The sequence below is a fragment of the Mobula birostris genome, chromosome 7 (assembly GCF_030028105.1).
Source record: "Mobula birostris isolate sMobBir1 chromosome 7, sMobBir1.hap1, whole genome shotgun sequence".
In the NCBI taxonomy this organism is placed as follows: Eukaryota; Metazoa; Chordata; class Chondrichthyes; order Myliobatiformes; family Myliobatidae; genus Mobula; species Mobula birostris.
Window position 1 is genome coordinate 58439249 of NC_092376.1, and position 23380 is coordinate 58462628.

Here is a 23380-nt window from a genome sequence, read left to right on the forward strand (position 1 = left end):
ACACTGTCCTGATGCAGCATTTCAACTTGAAATGTCGACAGTTCCTTTCCTGTCACAGATGCTATTTGACCCATGAATTAGAATACAGGATATAAAATAGTATGGTACAGCATGGCCATAATGTTGTGCTAACTTTTTAAACCTACACCAAGATCAATCTAACCCTTCCTTCTCACAGAGCACTCCATTTTTCTGTCATCCATGTGCCTAAGAGTCTCTTAAATGTCCGTAATGTACCTGCCTCTATCACCACGCCCAGCCATACATTCCATGCATTTATACTTCACTGTGTAAAATACCTACCACTGACTTCCCCCTATACTTTCCTCCAATCACCGAAAATATGTTCTCTCATATTAGCCGTAACCATTCTGGCAAAAAGATGCTGGCCGCCACTTTATCAATGCCTCTTATCACCTTATATCAGCTATCCTCTCATTCTCTCACTCCGAAGAGTAAAGTCCCAGCTTGCTTAACTTTTCCTCATAGCTAACTTTTCTTACCTTCCCTTGTATGAATAAGAGGCAACCCTTGAACCTTGACTTCTGAACACATCACGTCTGGTTATGATCTCCATATCCCTGACTCAGACCCAGACCAGGAACATTATGCACAGTTTCCATTTCCATTTTGGTCAGTCAGACCCACACCAGGAGCATTATGCACAGTTTCCATCTCCATTTCGGTGAGTTGGACCCAGACCAGGCAGAAGGAGGCATACAGTAGTGGCTGAAGGTTGGTCATCTGAATGTTGGTTGGACTCCTGGTGTGCCAAAGAGTTGGATGGGAATGCACCAGCCCTGCTTAGTAAGCTTGGAGATGACACAAAACGATGCATTTGGAAAGTCAAACCAGTGTTATATCATGAATGGTCGGGTGACAAGATACCACTTAAAAAGACCCTGAAGGGCAATCTTTTTTTTTACACAGAAGGTAGTGAGTAGATGGAAGAACTACCAGAGGAAGTGGTTGAGTCAGATACAACAGTATCATTTAAGAGACATTTGGGAAGTGGTTGAGTCAGATACAACAGTATCATTTAAGAGACATTTGGATAGGTCTGGTTTAGCAAAGTTTTATTTTTTACAGCTTTTTTAGATGAGCATGTACCAATGGGAGCGTGGGGATTGGAGGGATATTGGCCGAATGCAGGAAATTGGAAATAGGTACATTTATGGCATGGTTGGCATGGACTGGTTGGATCAAAGAGCATGTACCTATGCTATATTGGAGAGTGTCTCTCTCTCTCCTCTCCTCTCCTCTCTCTCTCTCTCTCTCTCTCTCTCTCTCTCTCTCTCTCTCTCTCTCTCTCTCTCTCTCTCTCTCTCTCTCTCTCTCTCTCTCTCTCTCTCTCTCTCTCTCTCTCTCTCTCTCTCTCTCTCTCTCTCTCTCTCTCTCTCTCTCTCTCTCTCTCTCTCTCTCTCTCTCTCTTTCCCCCCCCCCCCCCAGCAGATTGTTTGTGGACATCGCAAAAGACATGAATCAGTGCAAGGGTTGACAGCACTGCATCAAAGTTTGTATAGCCCCCGCCCACCCCCACCACTTCCTCCTGTCAAAACAAGTCAGTAGCTGAAGGATTCCTTCATTTCTTAAGCAAGCAACATCTGCCAACAACCTATAATTAGGAACCTGGAACAATAAAGGAGCAAATGGAACTAGCAAAGCAAAAAGATCCATTGCCTACAATATCATTCAATCATATATGTGTTTAGGCCGCAATGGAAATCTGAGCAAGCTCTTCCCCCTAGTGTTCACCCAGGGACTGTTTAATTGAGATCTGAAGCAGACTACAATGTACTAAAGATCAATGCAGTCTGCACTTTGAGCTTTTCCAGGACTTCAACGTATTTCGGGCATCTGTCTGATGGTAGAAAATTAAAATATGGTGGCCATTGCATCAAACTATCTCCGTCTTTTTTTCCCCCTTGGTTTCTACTAATTTTGGATATCTAAGTAAAGGCAGAATGTACTTCCTGTCTAAGCTCAGCTTTGTATGTGTAGTACAGTACAAGGCATTCAGGCTGCTGAACAAAGTCAGTCATCAGACAGCTTTGCAACTAGCAGCTGTTGCCTGTGTGGTGGCCCTCTTCGGCAACAACTGATAGATAAATGGCTCTCTTCACACTGCAATGGAATAAGGCCTTTCACTGTGAGGGCATCGCATCATGAAACAGAAAGCCTAAGCTTTAGTGTGAGTTTAATACAGTGAGGTACTTTAGGTGGGCTGTACATTGGGACAGGAGAGAGAACGAAATCAATATTGTTAAAATGCCAAACAAATTAATTTTAAAAGAGAAAAGCAAGTTGAGGTGCCATTCTGCAAACAAGTTACAGAGCTATACAACATGGCAATGAGGCTCTTCCATCCAATTCATCCATGCCGAACAAGTTGCATAATCATTTGCCTGCTTTTTGTCCATATCCCTCCAAACATTTCCTATCTATCTACCTACCCAAATGTCTTTTAAATGTCACAATTATACCCACCTCCTACTCTGGCAGCTCATTCCTATACACACCACCCTCTGTGTGAAAATGTTGCCCCTCAGGTCTCTTTTAAATCTTTCCTCTCTCACTTTAAAATTATGCCTTCTAGTTTTGGACTTCCCCACCCTGTGGTTATTCACCTTATCTAAGCCTATCATGATTATAAAAATCACAAAGTGGTTACCCCTCAGCCTCATATGCACTAGGAAAATAAGTCCTAACCGATCTAGCCTCTCCATATAACTCAAACATTCCAGTCCTAGTAACATCCTCCTAAATCCTTTTTGTACCCTTTCAAATTTAGTGGCATACTTCACATAGCCGGGTAATCAGAACTGTGTTCTACGCTTCAAATTTGACCTTATTAACGTCTTGTCCAGGTGTAACATGATGTCCCAAGTCCTGTATGCAATATTCTGATCAATGAAGGCAAGCATGCCAAATGCCTTCTTTACTGTCCTGTCTACACTTATCTCCACTTTCAAGGAACTGTTACCTGTACCCTAGGTCTCCCTATTCTACAATCCCAGTGACCTACTGTTTATGTGTCTGGTCTGACCTTGTTCGTCTTACCTCAAATTTATCTGAATTAAAGTCCTTCTGCCATTCCTCAGCCCACCAGCCCAGTTGATCAAGATTGTTTCGTTTTCTGAGATAACCTTCCTCACGGTCGACTCTAGCACTATTTTAGGTGTCATTCACAAACCTACTAGCCATGCCACCAACATTTTCATCCAAATTGTTAACATAAATGACAAACAACAATTAACCTAGCTCTGATTGCTCCAGGACATTGTCAGTCATAGGCCTCCAGTCTGAAAAACAACCTCTACCACCAACCTCTTTGTCCTGCTGTCAAGGCAATTTTGTATCCAACTAGCTGGCCCACCCTGGATCCCATATGATGTAATCTTGAAAGCACAATATAAAGCAGCTTCACTGTAAATGTGAGCTTTATTATCACAAACAAGTGGAAAGAAAAGTAAGTGTCACTTCAAAATATTGCAAGGTGCTTTATGGACAATATATTACTTCAAGTACAATGGGTATTCACATGAAGACAACAAATAAAATTAAAATCTACTCTTTACCTCCTAGGATCTTTACAGACTGATGCTTCAGGCTTACAGGAAGTTATTTTACGTTGTTGAAATTCCCAGGTTAGTCTCACATCCTGTTTACTTTTGTGGCCGGCCAAAGCTGTGCAATTAATGACTCTTCTTTCACCTAAATGTTCACATAATCAGACAGCAAGAAATATTAGCATTAGTTGTATACCTTTCAAAAGTGCTGCATTTAATTAATTTATTTAAGCATATTGTTGCACTCTTCTTAAACCCAATTTGCTGCTTTTTACATGTAATTTTGTTATGAGTGTTTAATTGATATTTTAAAAAGTGCATTGAACATGAAGTTTCATTGAGGAATTAATGTTCTGGAAGTCTTCTTGGGGATGTGTAGGATCTCATGCCAACTTCTAACAATTCTGAAGTAAAACTCTAAATTCTGAATTATCTTTTTGATATGATTTAGAATCTCAACATAAATTGATTAGGTTTGTTCATAATACTGTTCTGAGGTGGTGTAGAGCCTGCTTAATCTTTGAAAGCAAACATTTGTGGGCTCTATCAAAGGGGCTGATGAATCAGCATACAGGAGGGAGATTGAAAACTTGGCTGAGTAGTGTAATAAAAACAACCTCTCACTCAATGTCAATAAGACCAAGAAACTGATTGTAGACTTAAGGAGAAAAAAACCAGAGGTCCATGAGCCAGTGATCATTGGAGGATCTGCAGTGCAGAGGGTCAGTAACTTTAAACTCCTGGGTGTCACTATCTCAGAGGATATTATTGTGAAGAAAGCACAACAGCACCTCTACTTCCTCAGGAGTCTGCAGAGATTTGGCATGTCATCAAAAACCTTGGCAAACTTCTATAGATGAGTGGTGGAAAGTGTGCTGACCGGCTACACTGTGGCTTGGTATGGGAACACCAATGCTTTTGAGCAGAAAATCCTTCAAAAAGTAGTGGATTCGGCCCAGTACGTCATGATAAAACCCTCCAAACCATTGAGAACATCTAAATAAAACATTGCAGTAGAAAAGCAGCATCTATCATCAAAGATCATCACCACCCAGGCCATGTTCTTATTTCACTGCTGCCTTCAGATAGAAGGTACAAGTGCCTCAGGACTTGCACCGCCAGATTCAAGAACAGTTACTACCCCTCAACCATCAAGCTCTTGAACAAAAGGGCTAGTGTTCCAAAATCTAATCTCGTTTTCAGAATGACAGTTCAAACACACTAGATACCTGATCTGAGTTTTTGATAAATTCTACTCTCAGAATACGAAAAAAATGTTATGCGATCTGGGAAAATTCCTGTGACTTAGATTCTTCAATCTTGAAAACACTTGATTGACAGTGACAACTTTAAATAACTAAAATAATCAGAAACATAGAAAACCTACAGCGCAATACAGGCCCTATGGCCCACAAAGTTGTGCCGAACATGTCTCTACCTTAGAAATTCTTAGGCTTACCCATAGCCCTCTATTTTTCTAAGCTCCATGTACCTATCCAAAAGTCTCTTAAAAGGCCCTATCGTATCCGCCTTCACCACCATCGCCGGCAGCCCATTCCACGCAGTCACCACTCTCTGCATAAAAGACTTACCCCAGACATCTCCTCTGTACCTACTCCCTAGCACCTTAAACCTGTGTCCTCTTGTGGGAACTATGTCAGCCCTGGTAAAAAGCCTCTGACTATCCACACGATCAATGCCTCTCATCATCTTATACACCTCTATCAGGTCACCGCTCATCCTCCGTTGCTCCAAGGAGAAAAGACCTATCACTCAACCTGTTTTCATAAGGCATGCTCCCCAATCCAGGCAACATCCTTGTAAATCTCCTCTGCACCCTTTCTATGGCTTCCACATCCTTCCTGTAGTGAGGCAACCAGAACTGAGCAGAGTACTCCAAGTGGGGTCTGACCAAGGTCCTATATAGCTGCAACATTACCTCTTGGCTCCTAAATTCAAGTCCATGATTGATGAAGGCCAATACATCGTATGCCTTCTTAACCACAGAGTCAACTTGCACAGCTGCTTTGAGCGTCCTATGGACTCAGACCCCAAGATCCCTCTGGTCCTCCACACTGCCAGGAGTCTTACCATTAATACTATATTCTCCCATCATATTTGACTTACCAAAATGAGCCACTTCACACATCTGGGTTGAACTCTATCTGCCACTTCTCAGCCCAGTTTTGCATCCTATCAATGTCCCACTGTAACCTCTGACAGCCCTCCACACTATCTACAACACCTCCAATCTTTGTGTCATCAGCAAACTTACTAACCCATCCCTCCACTTCTTCATCCAGGTCATCTATAAAAATCACAAAGAGTAAGGGTCCCAGAACAGATCCCTGAGGCATACCACTGGTCACAGACCTCCATGCAGACTATGACCCATCTACAACCACTCTTTGCCTTCTGTGGGCAAGTCAGTTCTGGATCCACAAAGCAATGTCCCCTTGGATCCCATGCCTCCTTACCTTCTCAATAAGCCTTGTATGGGGTACCTTATCAAATGCCTTGCTGAAATCCATATATATTACTTCTACTACTCTTCCTTCATCAATGTGTTTAGTCATATCCTCAAAAAATTCAATCAGGTTCATAAGGCACAACCTGCTCTTGGCAAAGCCACGCTGACTATCCCTAATCATATTATACCTCTCCAAATGTTCATAAATCCTGCCTCTCAGGATCTTCTCCATCAGCTTACCAACCACTGAAGTAAGACTCACTGGTCTATAATTTCCTGGGCTATCTCTACTCCCTTTCTTGAGTAAAGGAACAACATCCACAACCCTCCAATCCTCTGGACCCTCTCCAGTCCGCATTGATGATGCAAAGATCATCGCCAGAGGCTCAGCAATCTCCTCACTCGCCTCCCACAGTAGCCTAGAGTACATCTCATCCGGTCCCAGCGATTTATCCAATTTGATGCTTTCCAAAAGTTCCAGCACATCCTCTTTCTTAATACCTACATGCTCAAGCTTTTCAGTCCACTGCAAGTCATCACTATGATCACTAAGATCCTTTTCCATAGTGAATACTGAAGTAAAGTATTCACGAAGTACCTCTGCTATTTCCTCCGGTTCCATACACACTTTCCCACTGTCACACTTGATAGGTCCTATTCTTTCACATCTTATCCTCTTGCCCTTCACATACTTGTAGAATGCCTTGGGGTTTTCCTTAATCCTGCCCGCCAAGCTCTTCTCATGGTCCGTTCTGGCTATCCGAATTTCCTTTTTAAGCTCTTTCCTGTTAGCCTTATAATCTTCTAGATCTTTAACATTACCTAGCTCTCTGATCCTTTTGTAAGCTTTCCTTTTCTTCTTGACTAGATTTATTACAGCCTTTGTACACCACGGTTCCTGTACCCTACCATAACTTCCCTGTCTCATTGGAATGTACCTATGCAGAACTCCACACAAATATCCCCTGAACATTTGCCACATTTCTTCTGTACTTTTCCCTGAGAACATCTGTTCCCAATTTAAGCTTCCAATTTCCTGCCTGATAGCATCATGATTCCCCTTACTCCAATTAAACGCTTTTCTAAATTGTCTGCTCCTATCCGTCGCCAATGCTATTGTAAAGGAGATAGGATTATGATCACTATCTCTAAAATGCTCTCCCACTGAGAGATCTGACACCTGACCAAGTTCATTTCACAATACCAAATCAAGTACAGTCTCTCCCCTTGTAGGCTTATTTGCATATGTGTCAAGAAACCTTCCTGAACACACCTAACAAGCTCCACCCCATCTAAACCCCTTGCTCTAGGGAAATGCCAATCGATATTTGGGAAATATAAAGTCTCCCACCACGACACTCTGTTATTATTACACCTTTCCAGGATCTTTTTCCCTATCTGCTCCTCATTATCCCTGTTACTATTGTGAGGCCTATAAAAAACACCCAGTAAAGTTATTGACCCCTTCCTGTTCCTAACCTCCACCCACAGAGACTCCATAGACAATCCCTCCATGACGTCCACCTTTTCTGCAGCCGTGACACTATCTCTGATCAACAGTGCCACACCCCCACCTCTTTTGCCTCCCACCCTGTCCTTTCTGAAACATGTAACACCCGGCACTTGAAGTAACCATTCCTGTCCCTGAGCCATCCAAGTTTCTGTAATGGCCACCACATCATAGCTCCAAGTACTGATCCATGCTCTAAGCTCATCCGCTTTGTTCACAATACTCCTTGCATTAAAATAGACACATCTCAAACTGTCGATCTGAGTGCGTCCCTTCTCTATCACCTGCCTATCCTCCCTCACACACTGACTTCAAGCTTTCTCTATTTGTGAGCCAACCACCTCTTCCCCAGGTTCTTCAGTTCGGTTCCCACCCCCCAGCAATTCTAGTTTAAACTCTCCCCAGTAGCCTCAGCAAACCTCTCCACCAGGATATTGGTCCCCCTGGGATTCAAATGCAACCCATCCTTTTTGTACAGGTTATTACTCGATGAAAAATGTTAACTGTGATGATCATTTCTTGCTGAGATGTACAACGTAAAATGTACAACGTACTCCTCTCACTTAGAGTGTTTAATATGCGGATATGGGTCCAACATTTTAGAAGTTAGTCTAACTGGTCTATAATTTCCTGCCCTCTTTCTCTTGCCTTTCTTGAATAGCTGTGCAGTTTTTCATTCTTCTGAGACTTTTTCAAAAATCTAGTATACTTTGAAAGTACACAATCAATGCATTACTACATCTCTGTAGCCTTTGCTCTTAGAACCTAAGAATGTGGGCTACCAATTCCAATGAATTTTCCATACTTCAGTCCATTATGTAGATTTCCTGTCAACTTTTCTCAAGTCATATTTTTTTGAAGTTTTCCCCTTCTTTTCATTCCTGTTTTTCCAAGGATTGGTTATGATGTCTTTACAGTGAAAACAGAAACAAAATATTGTTTAGCACTTTGTCATTTTCTTAATCCCCATTATGCTCACCAGTCTATCTACTTCAGTTGCCCCTTTCTGGAAGGTATGAACATGGGCCCCAGGATCCCTCTATACATCAAGTACATTGAGTGTAGTGATTTCTGCAGGCATAAAAGAAATATTCTTTACCAATTATCTCATATTCTATTTTCTATCTCTTTAGTCTACTGGTTTCATTGCTTCTCCCTATCTGCTATCTACCAATATCCTTTCAACACTTTAAGCCTTTTCATTCATGCATATAACTTAATCGTTGCTTCATTACGTAGCCTCAGGTGGAACTCTTCTCCTATAGTCACTATCCTTAGATTGTGTTTCTGTAGAAAGCTTAGGAAAAAATTCTTAACATGTTTGCCACTGTTTATATACCATCAAAGAGTTTAATCTAGTTTTTCAAACCACTTGAGCCAACTCTCCCTTCATTATAAGATTTATTTAAGTTTATGATCCTAGTTTTGGTCCCTTGATCTGAAAATAGCATACTATCATGCTGTGGTCATTCTATCTGTAGGGACATACAGAATTAAATAAGACCGTAAGATATAGGAGCAGGTGGGCCATTCAGCCCATCGAGTCTGCTCCGCCATTCAGTCATGGGCTGGTCCAATTCTTCCAGTCATCCCCACTCCCCTACTTTCATCCCATACCCTTTGATTCCCTGGCTAATCAAGAACCTATCCATCTCTGCCTTAAATACACCGAATGGGCTGGTCTGCACAGCTGCTCGTGGCAACAAATTCCCCAGATTTACCACCCTCTAAGACTCAAGTAATTTCTCCGCATCTCAGTTTTAAAAGGACATCCTTCAATCGTGAAGTTGTGCCCTCTTGTCCTAGAATCCTCTACCATGGGAAATAACTTTGCCATATCTAATCTGTTTAGGCCTTTTAACATTTGGAATGTTTCTATGAGATCCCCCCTCATTCTCCTGAACTCCAGGAAATACAGCCCAAAAGCCGCCAGACGTTCCTCATACTGTAACACTTTTATTCCTGGAATCATTCTCATGAATCTTCTCTGAACCCTCTCCAATGTCAGTATATCCCTTCTAAAATAAGGAGCCTAAAACTGCACACAATACTTCAAGTGTGGTCTCACGAGTGCCTTATAGAGCCTCAACATCACATCCCTGCTCTTATATTCTATATCTCTATAAATGAATGCCAACATTGCATTTGTGTTCTTTCTAACCTACTCATCCTGGAGGTTAACCTTTAGGGTATCTTGCTCAAGGATTCCCAAGTCCCTTTGCATCTCTGCATTTTGAAGTCTCTCCCCATCTAAATAATAGTCTGTCCGTTTATTTCTTCCACCAAAGTGCATGACCATACACTTTACAATGTTGTATTTCATTTGCCACTTCTTTGTCCATTCCCCTAAACTTTCTAAGTCTTTCTCTCTGTTTCCTCAACACTACCCGCTCCTCCACCTATCTTTGTATCTTGGCAAATTTAGCCACAAATCCATTAATCTCATAGTCCAAATCATTGACATACACCGTAAAAAGCAGCAATCACAACATCAATCCCTGTGGAATTCCACTGGTAACTGGTAGCCAGCCAGAATAGAATCTTTTTATTCCCACTCTGTTTTCTGCCAACCAGCCAATGCTCCACCCACGCTAGTGACTTCCCTGTAATTCCATGGGCTCTTATCTTGCTAAGCAGCCTCATGTGCGGCACCTTGTCAAAGGCCTTCTGAAAATCCAAGTACACCACATCTACTGCATCTCCTTTGTCTACCCTGCTTGAAATTTCCACAAAGAATTGCAGTAGGTTTGTCAGGCAGGATTTTCCTTTCAGGAAATCATGCTGGCTTTGGCCAATCTTGTCATGTGCCTCCAGATGCTCCGTAATCTCATCCCTAACAATCGATTCCAACAACTTCCCAACCACTGATGTCAGGCCTTTTCTATCTCCTGCTGTAATTTGTAATCCACATCCTGGCTGCTGTTTGGAGGCCTGTATACAACTGCCATTAGGGTCCTTTTACCCTTGCCATTTCTTAACTCAACCCATAGAGACCTTCCAAACCTATGTCATCTCTTTCAAATGATTTAATATTATTTCTTATACACAGAGCCACACCACCCCCTCTGCCTACTAACCTATCTTTCCAATATACTGAATATCAGAAATTTATTTTGTTTTATTCCATCTGATTAGATATGAAACATCCTTTTCCCTGTAAGTTTACAATCTGAAATTATGACAACTTGTTGCTGGCAAATACTATCTACCGAGCAATCTTGTCTTATGTACACAGGATCACATTGCTATGGAAAGGTAGATTGCTCTTTATCAATCCATTAATAACAGTAGTTAGAAATGGCTTTGGAGAGTGTGCAAAAATGCACTGATAATCACGTATCCAAAGGATATTTTCAGATAGTTGTCATTCTTAATTCTATGCACTGAGGAAATTAAGAACTTGTATTGCATTTCCTTGCAACTCCATTGTACCTCACTTCTTCCATTTGTACTTACAGTAAATCAATCAGATCATTAACACAGGTAAGAAATCATATGTGGGTACAATATGATGCAAGCTTTACCCACCTAGTGTAACTTCAATGTGTTCTTGATGTGGATAAATCAACTTTGGTTCAATATAGGGTTCTAAAGAAAAATAATTTATAAAGAAAGTAAGAGAAATTAAGTTCACGATTACATTTCTTAAATTCACAGCACTAAGAAAACTCTGTTTTATATACATTTATTATGTAATGAAGTGTCATCAAGTACTTCAAAGAGAAGAAAAACAATCTGAAGAACAGGAGTGATGACCAAGAGGAAGATTTTAAGAAACAAGGATAAATTTACTATTTGAACACAATGAATTAATAACAAAATTAAATTGCTTAAAATATGCCCCGTTAATATAGAATAAAGATATTGTACACAAATCTAATATTTCCAACATTAATTCCTCTATATTTATATTGATTCCATAACAGAAATCCTTTCCTGAATAGGTTGCTGGGTATTCATATGATGCTTTGTGCTTGACCTGGACTATGGGGACAATGCAAAATTTCTCCAAAAGAATCATCCTATTTAAATCTGCCAAATCTCAAGGTGATTCATATTTAGTCCATAACTTTGGTATGATTCTTCTGACAATGCTATATTGACTAGACTTCAAAACTACATCACTGATTATAAATCACCTTTGGAAGTCCAGAAATTATGTAAGCTGCTATGTCAATGCAAGTTCCTTGATTAAAATTATCTGTCATGAACATGATACAAAGTTTATTAATCATTTATGACTATAGATCACAGGAATATTTCAACTTTAGGTTCCTTAAACATCATTCTGAGGTAGAAGCAATGGGAAGGAGTGACGATAATATAGAGTGTGTCAGAATGAAAGATCTATGAAAACAACTGGTATTTTTATATAATTCTCATTTCCTAACACCCAACTTATATTAAGATTATGTTGCTAGCGTATTTAAAAATCCAGCTGAAAGATTTAAGATATTTTTGGCATTCAGACTTTGCTGAATGGTTAATATCTATTAACTATTGTTCCTTGTGACACTTAGCTGCTAAATGTTTATTAATCTGATATTTAAAGATGGACATGTGTTCCAAGAGCAATCTAGCAATGCGTTTCCATAGGTCCAGGGATAACTGCAGTACTCTAGTGTCAGAAGGGAAGCATGAATAAATTTTCACGGTACAAAATTACACTTAATTGAGCCACTGCATTTAACTTTATTTCCTCCATCTCAGGCCCAAGCAATTAATTTTTTAAAAGTACCAGTCAGTGTCAACTCCAAAGTCCTTGTAACATTGTATTGTCTTCCATTATGTTCAATGGACAGTACACAAGTGTAATGTCCAGCATTTTCCTTTCCAAGAGAATGAAACTCCAGTGATAATCCTGTAGCAACTTCCTCTTGACAATTCTGAAGAACATATGGTTCAATTGGCATTAATACTTAGTATGATAGTACATAGACAAGCAACAAAATAACAATTCTCATCATAGTTTGCCTTTCTGTTTGAGGTTGTAACTATTTATTACAAATGAATTAAATGAGGGGCAGAAAAGCACCTATCCCAGTTTGCCAAAGGCACAAGAACAAAAATATAGATGGCATTTTTAAGCTGCAAAGAGACCTTAATGATTTAAGCAAATAGACCAATCTACGGCAAACAGTTTTCACTGAAGTCAAAAAGCAAGGTATCCCTAATAGATAGAAAACTGTGCTTCCTAAGCAGTGAAAGAAGATCCAATAATTTTTTACCGCAAAAAAAAATATGCTGCAAACAAATGAAAAGTCTATTGTAGCGAGAGGATTGGAGCACAATAGAGAAGTTATAGAGTAACTGTACAAGTCACTGATGATACTACATTGAGAGCAACACACTTAGAAAGGTTATACTGGTCTCATACAAAGTGTGCCTTAGATTTCTAACAGCAGTACTTGGACTCTGTGGATTAAATCATGAGACAAGGTTTACAGAGTTTAGCATTGTATTTATTGGAACTTAGGAGATATGGGCTAATTTAATGTTTTCAAGATATTAAGGGAAATAATAGAACAATTCCCGCCAGTCCCTGTGCCCACATGGGTTTCCTCTGGCGGCTCCAGTTTCCTCCAAAATTCCAAAAATGTACTGCTTGGTAGGTTAATTGGCCATTGTAAATTGACTCATGATCATGCTAGGGTTAAATCGGGGGTTGCTGGGTGGTGCGGAACGAAGGACCAGAAAGGTCTATTCCACACTGTAGCTCAATAAATAAATAAAATAAAATACAGCAAACTTATTTAAACTGCTCCAGGAATCTAAGCTATGGAGAAATAACTTTAAATGAATTGCAGGAAAGAAGTTAGAAAACACATCTACACAGAAATTCATAATAATTTGGAGGTGGATATTATTGCATTTAATGCATAATTAAACATTTATTATAAATCTGAGATTAGCAGTATTTTGGTAACCAGAGAAAAATGAGGAATCTGATATTAAATGATAGAAGATGTTTGAGGGACTAATAATAGTATTCTGTCTGCCATCAAGAAAACATTTCATTGTTACGAAAAGAGTTGATAGCATGGAATTACCCTTACGAATACATCTTCTGTAAATTTACGATAAGAAGAAGAAATTGCCTTTAAAATCACGAGAGAGCATAGGCCGTCAACTTTTTCCTGTTGATGTTCCTGTAGCAGGCAACTTCTGTTTTTACGAGGTCAATTTGCTAGCTTGACGCTCAACCCAGCACAGATGGAAGGTGTGCCAGGGGAGCCAGCTGGGTTCAAACTCGGGAGTCTTTGCTCCAAAGTCTGGTGCTGATGCCACTACGCCACCAGCCAGTCAAAATTTATGATAGTTCAGATATATTGTGATGTAAATCACTAAGATTTTAACCTCGTAAAAATGCATTGCTTCAAATAACTTCTGAAGTAAATAATTATGCATAATTCTGTTGAGATAAAAAAATTAAATTGTATAATTCGCTGAAGTCCTCCTGCACCTTGGCTCTCCTCCATGTGTCCTATGAACAACAACAGTCTATTCATCCTTCAGCCTATGCCAAATTCTTTTTGCAGAATTTCCAAATGATCTAAGAGACACCCTCCTCAGAAATTTCATGCCACTCTTAAAACAGGACAACAATGGGTGAGATTTAGGGAAACAGAAGAGATGGGTTTGCGCTAAGCTTCTGTTCTTCATGAGTTCACTTATGAATATCTGATCATGGTCATTAAATGACAATACCACTACTATTTCTAATTCTGTCCACCAAATTACCATTAGTTCCCACCTTACTGGAAGGCAGAAAAATGAGGGGGTCATTAAAGGAATTCCACCCACAGCGAGTGTAATCTAGATCTTTGATCCAGCATGTTCAAAGGTTAATTTATTATCAAAGGACATATCCATATAAAACTCTGAAATTTGTCTTCTCCAGATAGCCATGATACAAAGATCGAACATGAAAGTTGTTCAGAGAGAAATATCAAGCCCACCTCCCTGTACAAAAAAGAATGACATTCTGATCATCAACCCCCCCCCCCTCCTCCCACACAAAACAGAACAGGAAAATCAAACCCCAAAAAACAACCCCTCCCCTGCAGAAAAAACTAACAGAAAACAACAGAACATCAACCCCAAACCATTCTTCCCCACCATGCTCACATAACAAAATGGAAAAGGAATGGGTGATAAAAAATACAGAACATAAAAACCATAAATATGAATAAATCCACAGTATATAAGCACAATAGTCCCATCTATAAACGCAGAACCAGGATACTATCCTACAATATCAACAACATTGATCGAAAGAGAGGGACAGCACATGAAGCAGAGAGGTCTATGCTCCTGCCACACAGTGATAGGCCGCTCACAGAATCTTTCTTGGCAGCAATCAAAAGGCAGGCAGCTGGCACTGAAACTTTCACCTTCCACATTCTCCTCAATGTCTCAATCTTCCTTGACGCTTTTATTCAGTGATTAATGGACACTTTTAACTGGCAAAATGGAGTCGAACATCAGCTCGCCTCCCGTTTTAAAGTTTCTTCGCATCGAGGCTGTTCGAGTACGCACTCATTGTTTCTCAGAGACAGCAAAGCACTGGATCACTCAAATAAACACTAAACTGTAAATTGCAGGCTCTAACAGTCCCAGAAACATACTTAAGGTGAAAAAAACAGAATTAAAAGAAGTAAAAAATATATATTTGTGAGCTATCTGGAAAATGTTGACCGAGGGAGTGTTGTACACTGGTGCCATTTTGACCAGATGAGAGGCATGAATGTTAACTCCGTTTCTCTTTACACAGATGTTGACTTACATGTTGAGTGGTTCCAGCATTTTTTTCTTTGTAGTTCAGTGAAAACTGCCAATCTTTGCAGTTAGTTGTTCCTGTTAGGGAGTATTCTGGAGTTATGTGAATATAGCAGTTATTGATTCAAACAAGAACCCATCTTCAGTTTTTATTGTGAATGTAAGTAAGTTCAAGAAGCTTAAAATTAGCTTTCAGTTCTTACTGTCAAATACAAGCAGTAAATTGAAGTTTAGCTGGCCCACAGGCTAATAGTTTGCATATGCAACAGCCAAATATTAAGAGAATGGGGTTGTGTTAATTGGCTTGCATCAAACCAGGCAACACAGCAAAGTTAATAGCACCACTGTGACTGAGTTCAAGCTAGCAGACCAGGCTGATGTTGTCACTTAGCATATCAAACATAGTCATAGGTATAGGCAATCATAAACACAAGAGATTCTGCAGATACTGGAAATCCAGAGCAACACTCACAAGATAGAAGCTATGGACCAACATGTCGGAACAGGAGAGCAAATCAGAATTACAATGTTTGGCAACTGGAAAATTCTGTTTTTGGCAGATGGAGCAGAGGTACTCAACAAAGTGGTCCCTCAATTTATATCCGCTCTCTCCAATGTAGAGGAAGCCACATTGGGAGCACCAGAAAAAATACATTATCCTAACAGATTTGCAGGTGAAAGTGTTGCCTCTCCTGGAAGAACTGAATGCTGGCAAGGGAAGAGGTGAATTGCCAAGTATAACATATCTGTTGCTTGCTGGTAAATGTAGGGGAGATTAGTGGGGAGGGATTAATAGACATGGAGGGAGTGGTTCTCGCAGAAAGCAGAGCATGGGGGGAGGGAGAAAAGATGTCTTTGGTGGTAGAATCCTGTTTAAACATGGTGGAAGTTGTGGAGGATGATATGTTGGACGTGGAGGCTCATGGGATGGTAAGTGAGGAGAAGAGGAACTGTACTTGTTAAGGCCATGGGAAGATAGGGTGAGCGCAGATGTTCGGGAAATGGAGGAAATGTGGGTGAGGGCAGCATCAATGGTGGATGAACCCCCATTCCTTGAAGATGGAGGACATCTTTGATGTCCTCCATCAAAACATAAAAAACCTACAGCACAATATAAGCCCTTTGGCCCACAAAGCTGTGCCAGACATGTCTTTACCTGAGAAATTACTTAGGGTTACCCATAGCCCTCTATTTTTCTGAGCTCCATATACCTGTTCAGGAGTTTCTTAAAGACCCTATCATATCCGCCTCAACCACAGTCACCACGCACTCACCACTCTCTGCGTAAAAAACTTACCCCTGACATCTTCTCTGTACCTACTTCTAAGCACCTTTAAACGGTGCCCTCTCGTGCTAGCCATTTCAGCTCTGGGAAAAAGCCTCTGACTATCCACATGATCAATGCCTCTCATCACCTTATACACCTCTATCAGGTCACCTCTCATCCTCCGTCGCTCCAAGGGAAAAAGGCCGAGTTCACTCAACCTATTCTCATAAGGCATGCTCTCTAATCCAGGCAACATCCTTGTAAATCTCCTCTGCACCCTTTCTATGGTTTCCACATCCTTCCTGTAGTGAGGCAACCAGGACTGAGCACAATACTCCAAGTGGGGTCTGACCAGGTCCTATTTGGCTGCAACATTACCTCTTGGCTCCTGAACTCAATTCCATGATTGATGAAGGCCAATGTGCTGTATGCTTTCTTAACCACGGAGACAAACCTGTGCAGCAGCTTTAGATGTTCTATGGATTCGGACCCCAAGATCCCTCTGATCCTCCACACTGCCAAGAGTCTTACCATTAATACTATATTCTGTCATCATATTTGACCTACCAAAATGAACCACCTCACACTTATCTGGGTTGAACTCCATCGGCCACTTCTCAGCCCAGTTTTGCATCCTATCAATGTCCCACTGCAACTTCTGACAGCCCTCCACACTATCCACAACATCTCCAACCTTTGTGTCATCAGCAAATTTACTAACCCATCCCTCCACTTCCTCATCCAAGTCATTTATAAAAATTACGAGGAGTAGGGGTCCCAGAAGCACACCACTGGTGACCAAACTCCATGCAGAATATGACCCGTCTACATCCATTCTTTGCCTTCTGTGGGCAAGCCAGTTCTGGATCCACAAAGCAATATTCCATTGGATCTAATGCCTCCTTACTTTCTCAATAAGCCTTGCATGGGGTACCTTGTCAAGTGCCTTGCTGAAATCTATATACACTACATCTACTGCTTGACCATCATCAATGTGTTTAGTCACATCCTCAAAAAACTCAATCAGGCTCGTAAGGCACAACCTGCCTATCACAAAGCCATGCTGTTTATTCCTAATCATATTATGCCTCTCCAAATGTTCATAAATTCCGCCTCTCAGGATCTTCTACAATAACTTACCAACCACTGAAGTAAGACTCACTGGTCTATAATTTCCTGGGCTATCTCTACTCCCTTTCTTGAATAAGGGAACAACATTCGCAACCCTCCAATCCTCCGGAAGCTCTCCTGTCCCCATTGATGATACAAAGATCATCGCCAGAGACTCAGCAATCTCCTCCCTTGCCTCCCACAGTAGCCTGGGTACATCTCATCTGGTCCCAGTGACTTATCCAACTTGATGCACATCCTCTTTCTTAATATCTACATGCTCAAGCTTTTCAGTTCACTGTAAGTCATCCCTACAATCACCAAGATCCTTTTCCATAGTGAATACTGAAGCAAAGTACTCATTAAGTACCTCTGCTATGTCCGGGAAAGGAAAGCCTCATTCTGGGAACAGATGCGGTGGAGATGAAGGAACTGAGAAAGGGTAATAGCATTTTTACAGGAGACACGGTAGGAAGAAGTATAGTTAAGATAAGTTGTGGGAATTGGCAGGTTTATAAAAGATGTTGGTAGAAAGTTTGGCTGCAGAGATGGAGACAGAGAGATCGAGAAAGAGTGGAGAGGTGTCAGAAATTAACCACATGAATTTAAGGACAGGTTGGAAGCTGGAGGCAAAGTTGACGAAATTGATAAGCTCAACATGAGTGCATGAAGCAGTGCCAATGCAGTTGTAAACGTAGTGTAGAAAGAGTTGGAGAGCATTCAATAGCTTTTGTGTACCCATGGCATTTGTGTATTCAAAGACAGCCCAAACAACATTAATTTTCAGTGACTGAAGTTTTTTAGGATATCTATGCTAATTATTCTCTCTCAACAAAGCATTTGGACCTTCAGATGTGTCTTATCAATTACAATGTGCTTCCACTGAAAATATATACCTCAAAGGAACTAATTGTCAACTTAAAGTATTGCAATAAACAATGCCATTGTAATTATTGAATCACCTAATGTTATCATTGATAATAAGGGTTTATGGCAGGGAGTTTCTCCCTTTCGCCGCCCGCTATCGGGGACTCGGGAGTCGATCGGGACTTGAGACTTATTTTTACCGTGCCCCTGGTCTGTTCTTTATCAAATTATGGTATTGTTTTGCACTGCTGTAACTATATGTTATAATTATGCTGTTCTGTCAGTGTTAGTCTTTGGTTTGTCCTGTTTTCTGTGATATCACTCTGGAGGAACATCGTATCATTTCTTAATGCATGTACGCATTTCTAAATGACAATAAAAGAGGACTGAGTGTTCTCATAATCTAATCTAATCTAAAAATGTGATGTACTTTTTGGTTCTACCAAAAGAGTCTCCAAAATGTTGCCTGCTTGTTAGGATGAATAAAGACTTCTATATCACCAACTTCAGTGTCTCTTTGGTGACTTCGACCACAGTCACAACAGTTCCATGAGTCAAAGCCTTTCATATTTAAAGCCCCTACGATTTTGGAAGCAGCAAGGTTTTGCCTACATTGAACCTTCTAACAGGTGATGTTTCACACTTCCTCTTCGGAGTGCTTTCGAAGCAAAGAGTAATTTCTAAAACTGGTGGGTTAATAGATTAAGCAGAAGCTAATCACCTTATACCATTTCAGATCTTTTGCGTTATCCTTGAACTCTTCCATGTGTGGACAAACCAATCGAGTTGATGATCCAATGCATCCATTCCGGGTATATTCTGTTTCTTTACTGTAACATCCTTCACTGATTGGTATAACATACAAACTTACATTTGGACCTGAAATGTTGTGAGTTCCATTGCTGTTAAGTGAAAAGAATGGTGGTTTTAAAGTGAAGAATATGATATAATTAATTACAATACATTAAAAAGTCCTTGTGACAATAATGAAGCCAGGGGCTGGTCAATACTGCACACCTGATGCTCCATAATTTAAGGTTTTTAATGAAGTGACTGTAGTGAATGCATTGGTGGTACCAGCAAAATTCCCGGATTCGGGAAGATCAAAAAGCAGAAAGAAAACAGGGAAAGAATATGAACTGCAGGCCAATTAGCCTAACAACTGCAGCTTTCCATTATTAGAAAGCAATAACAGGATTCTCAGAAATCTATATGGTGATAAGGCAGAATTAGCTGAACAACAGAGAAATCCCGTTTGTCAAGCCCATTTGACGTATTTTAGCATGAAGATAGATAAAGGGTAACCATTAATGTAATATATTTAGTTTTTTAAAGCAAATTAAGCACTCCCCTTATCAAAAGATTGTTTAAAATCTATAATTCAGAGGGTTGCAATAAACATGTGATTTTCAAGTTGGGAGGCAATAAATAATGGGTTTCTGCAAGGATTTCAGTTCTAGGCCCCCTGTATTTCAATCCTCAATGTTGATAACACAGATGAAGGGATCAAATATTACCCAAGTCCAATAATGATACAAAGCCATTTAAGAAAGTAAACTGAAGAAGACATATTAAAGATAGGAAGGGTTGGGTAAGTGGATAGAAAGTGGCAGATGGAAGATGGTATGGGTATATGTAATGATATTCAATTTGCAAGGAAGAACACTTGATAATAAATCCATCCATCATTGATAGAACTAAATAAGTTACATAGTAATGCCAGTGCTTTGTAATCTGTCCCTGAAGTTCTGAATTTTTGATGGAACATGGTGCCAAGTGTAGGGGTGTGAAGAATTACCATGAGCAAAGTTTAAATTGATTGGCCTATACTCTTTGAAGTTTAGATGAATTAAAAGTTAAGTCATCGAAACGAAAAAAAATTCTGAAAAGGCTTGACAGCTTGGAGGGGAATAGATTGCTTATATTGGCTGAGGTGTAAATCACTGCCCCCACTTCACCCTGCCCCTACCACCCTCGTTCTCTCCCATACCTTAGATAGTAACCTTCAACGCTACTTACAAGACAGAACAAAAATATCTTCCAGTGTCTTTGACAGATGCAGGCCAAAATCCTAATAAGGGCCATTGAGCAGCAATTCTGGTCCCATTGTCTAAAAGTTCCACAACTCCGCTTTTGGAATTGCCTTTAAACCAAGAGATTGTAAATCCATGTGTTTGAAGGTCATTCATGTCAATTGGACTGGATTCATTGCACAGCTGACATCTTAAACGGGCATGTTCTCCATCATGAACAAATACAGTTGTAGATTGAAATGGCGGAAAGATATTAATTTCATATCCTAAACATAGAATGGTTTTTAAGAACACTTCCTTAAAATACAGCAGCAATTTACTCCATAAGATAAAATATATTTACATGTTCAACAAATGGAAACATCAATCAAAACAAGGAAATAATCTAAAAAGTATACAATGATATTATCAGGCAAAATCTGACGTTCATAGAGTCATAGAACAAAACAGCACAAATATACCACATTGGCCCATCTAGTCTATCGGCCAAAATATGAACCTGCCGCGTCCTGGACTCAGACCGTGCCCTTCATACCCTTTCCATCCACTTACTTATCTCTTAAAAGTTGAAATAGAACCCACATTACTACTTTTGCTGGCAACTCACTCCATTCTCTCACTACCCTCTGAGTGAAGAAGTTCCCACTCACGTTTCCCTTAAACAGTTCACTTTTCATCCTTAAACCATGGCCTCTAGTTCTAGTCTCACCCAACCTCAGTGAAAAAGTCTGTTTGTATTTACCCTATCTAAACCCCTTTTAATTTTGCATATCTCTATCAAATCTCCTTTCATTCTCCTACGCCATAGGGAATGAAGTGCCTGTAACTTGGGTCCTCAATTCCTGGCAATATCCTTGTAAATTTTCTCTGCACTCTATCTATCTTATTGATATCTTTCCTGTAGGTAGATAATGAAAATTGCACACAATATTCCAAATTAGGTCTCATAAATGTCTTATAAACTTCAACATAACAGCACAATTCCAATTCTCAATATTTTGATTTATAAAGTCCAATGTGCCAAAAACTCTCCTTATGACCCTATCTGCCTTTGACGCCACCTTCAAGAAATTATACATCTGTATTCCCAGAATCCCTCTGAATAACTGCTCACCATCCAAGTCCTACCCTGGTTTATCCTCCCGAAGTGCAACTCCTCACACATGTCTGCATTAAGTTCCATCATCCATTTTTCAGCCTATTTTTCCAGCTAGTCCAGCTCCTGCTGCCAGCTTTGATAGCCTTCCTCCCTGTCCACTACACCCCCAGTCTTGGCGCCATCTAAAAATTTGCTGATCCAGTTTACTACATTATTTTCCAGATTACTGATATAGAGAAACAACAATGGATCCAGCAACGATCCGTGCGGCTCACCAGTTGTCACAGGCTTCCAGACAGAAACACAACCACCTACTACCATTTCTGGTTTTTCCTGCAAAGCCAATATCTAATCCAATTTTCTACCTCATCCTGAATGCCAGGTGACTAAACCTTCTTGACCAACCTCCCATTAGAACTTGTTGAAGGCCTTGCTAGTGTCCATGTAGAGAGCATCCACTGCCTTGCCTTTAACAATTTTCCTGGTAACTTTCTCAAAAAACTCTATAAGATCACCTACCATGCACAAAACCAAGAGGACTATCCCTATTCAGACCATCTCTATCCAAATACTCACACATCCAGTCCCTTAGGATACCTTCCAATAACTTAGCCATGGCTAAAGTTAGGCTCACTGGTCTATAATTTCCTGGCTTATTCTGAGAGCCCTTCTTAAACAACAAAACAACATTAACTATCCTCCAATCCTCTGGCACTTCACCCATTGTTAAGAATGTTTTAAATATCTCTGCTGGGGCCCATGCAACTTCTGCACCAGCCTCCCACAGGTCCAAGGGAACACTTGCCAGGCCCTGGGGATTTATCAACCCTAATTTGCCTCAAGGTGATAAACAGCTCCTCCTCTGTACTATGTATATGGATTATAAGCTCATTGCCGTTTTGTTTCACTTACATAGACTCTGCATCCACCTCCCAAGTAGATACAGAGGCAAAAAATCCATTTTTTGCCCCAGTCAATATGGATCTCTCCATCTGTTTTGGCTCCATGCATAGATGACCACTCTGATCTTCAAGAGGACTAATTTTATCCCTCCCTATCCTTTTGCTCTTAATAAATCTGCAGAAGCCCTTGAGGTTCTCCTTCACCTTGCTGGTAGGGCAACCTCATGCCTCCTTTTAGCCCTCCTAATTTCTTTCTTAAGTGTTCTTTTGCAATTCCTACACTTATCAAGTACCTCTTTTGTTCCTTCCTGCCTATATAACCTGGGCCTCAATATCTCTCAAAAAACAAGGTTCCCTAATCCTTGTATTGTTGCCTTTCTTTCTGACAGGAACATACAAACTCTGTACTCACAAAACTTCCCTTTCAAAGCCCTCCCACTTGCCAAGCACACCTTTGCCAGAGACCTTTGTCCAAATACACAGGTGCCAGATTCTTTCAGATACCATCAAAATCGGCATTTCTCTAATTTAGAATCTCAACCCAAAGACCGTACCTATGCTTCTCCGTGATTATCTTGTAACAAATCGCATTAAGATCACTGGATGCAAACTTCTGTCACCGGCCATGTCTTATTGCTTAATAGCAGATCTTGTATCACACTCTTAGGTGGGATCTCTAGGTATTGATTAAGAAAACTTCCCTGAACACATTTGGCAAACTCTATGCCATCCAGCCCTTTCACAGTATGTCAGTATGTAGAAAGTTAAAATCAT

The 23380-nt window shown here is 40.3% G+C and overlaps 1 protein-coding gene across 1 annotated transcript in view; it reads right to left on the minus strand.

The window, feature by feature from the left end:
- Positions 1-23380, minus strand: part of LOC140200228 (interleukin-18 receptor 1-like) — a 48437-nt gene that overhangs the window by 15876 nt on the left and 9181 nt on the right. Inside the window, exons 3-7 of the mRNA XM_072263233.1 lie at positions 20592-20871; positions 19294-19474; positions 12288-12435; positions 11078-11137; positions 3579-3714 (exon numbers count right to left, since the gene is read on the minus strand). Of these exons, the coding sequence (XP_072119334.1) occupies positions 3579-3714; positions 11078-11137; positions 12288-12435; positions 19294-19474; positions 20592-20871 (805 nt within the window). The remainder of the gene's footprint in view (positions 1-3578; positions 3715-11077; positions 11138-12287; positions 12436-19293; positions 19475-20591; positions 20872-23380) is intronic.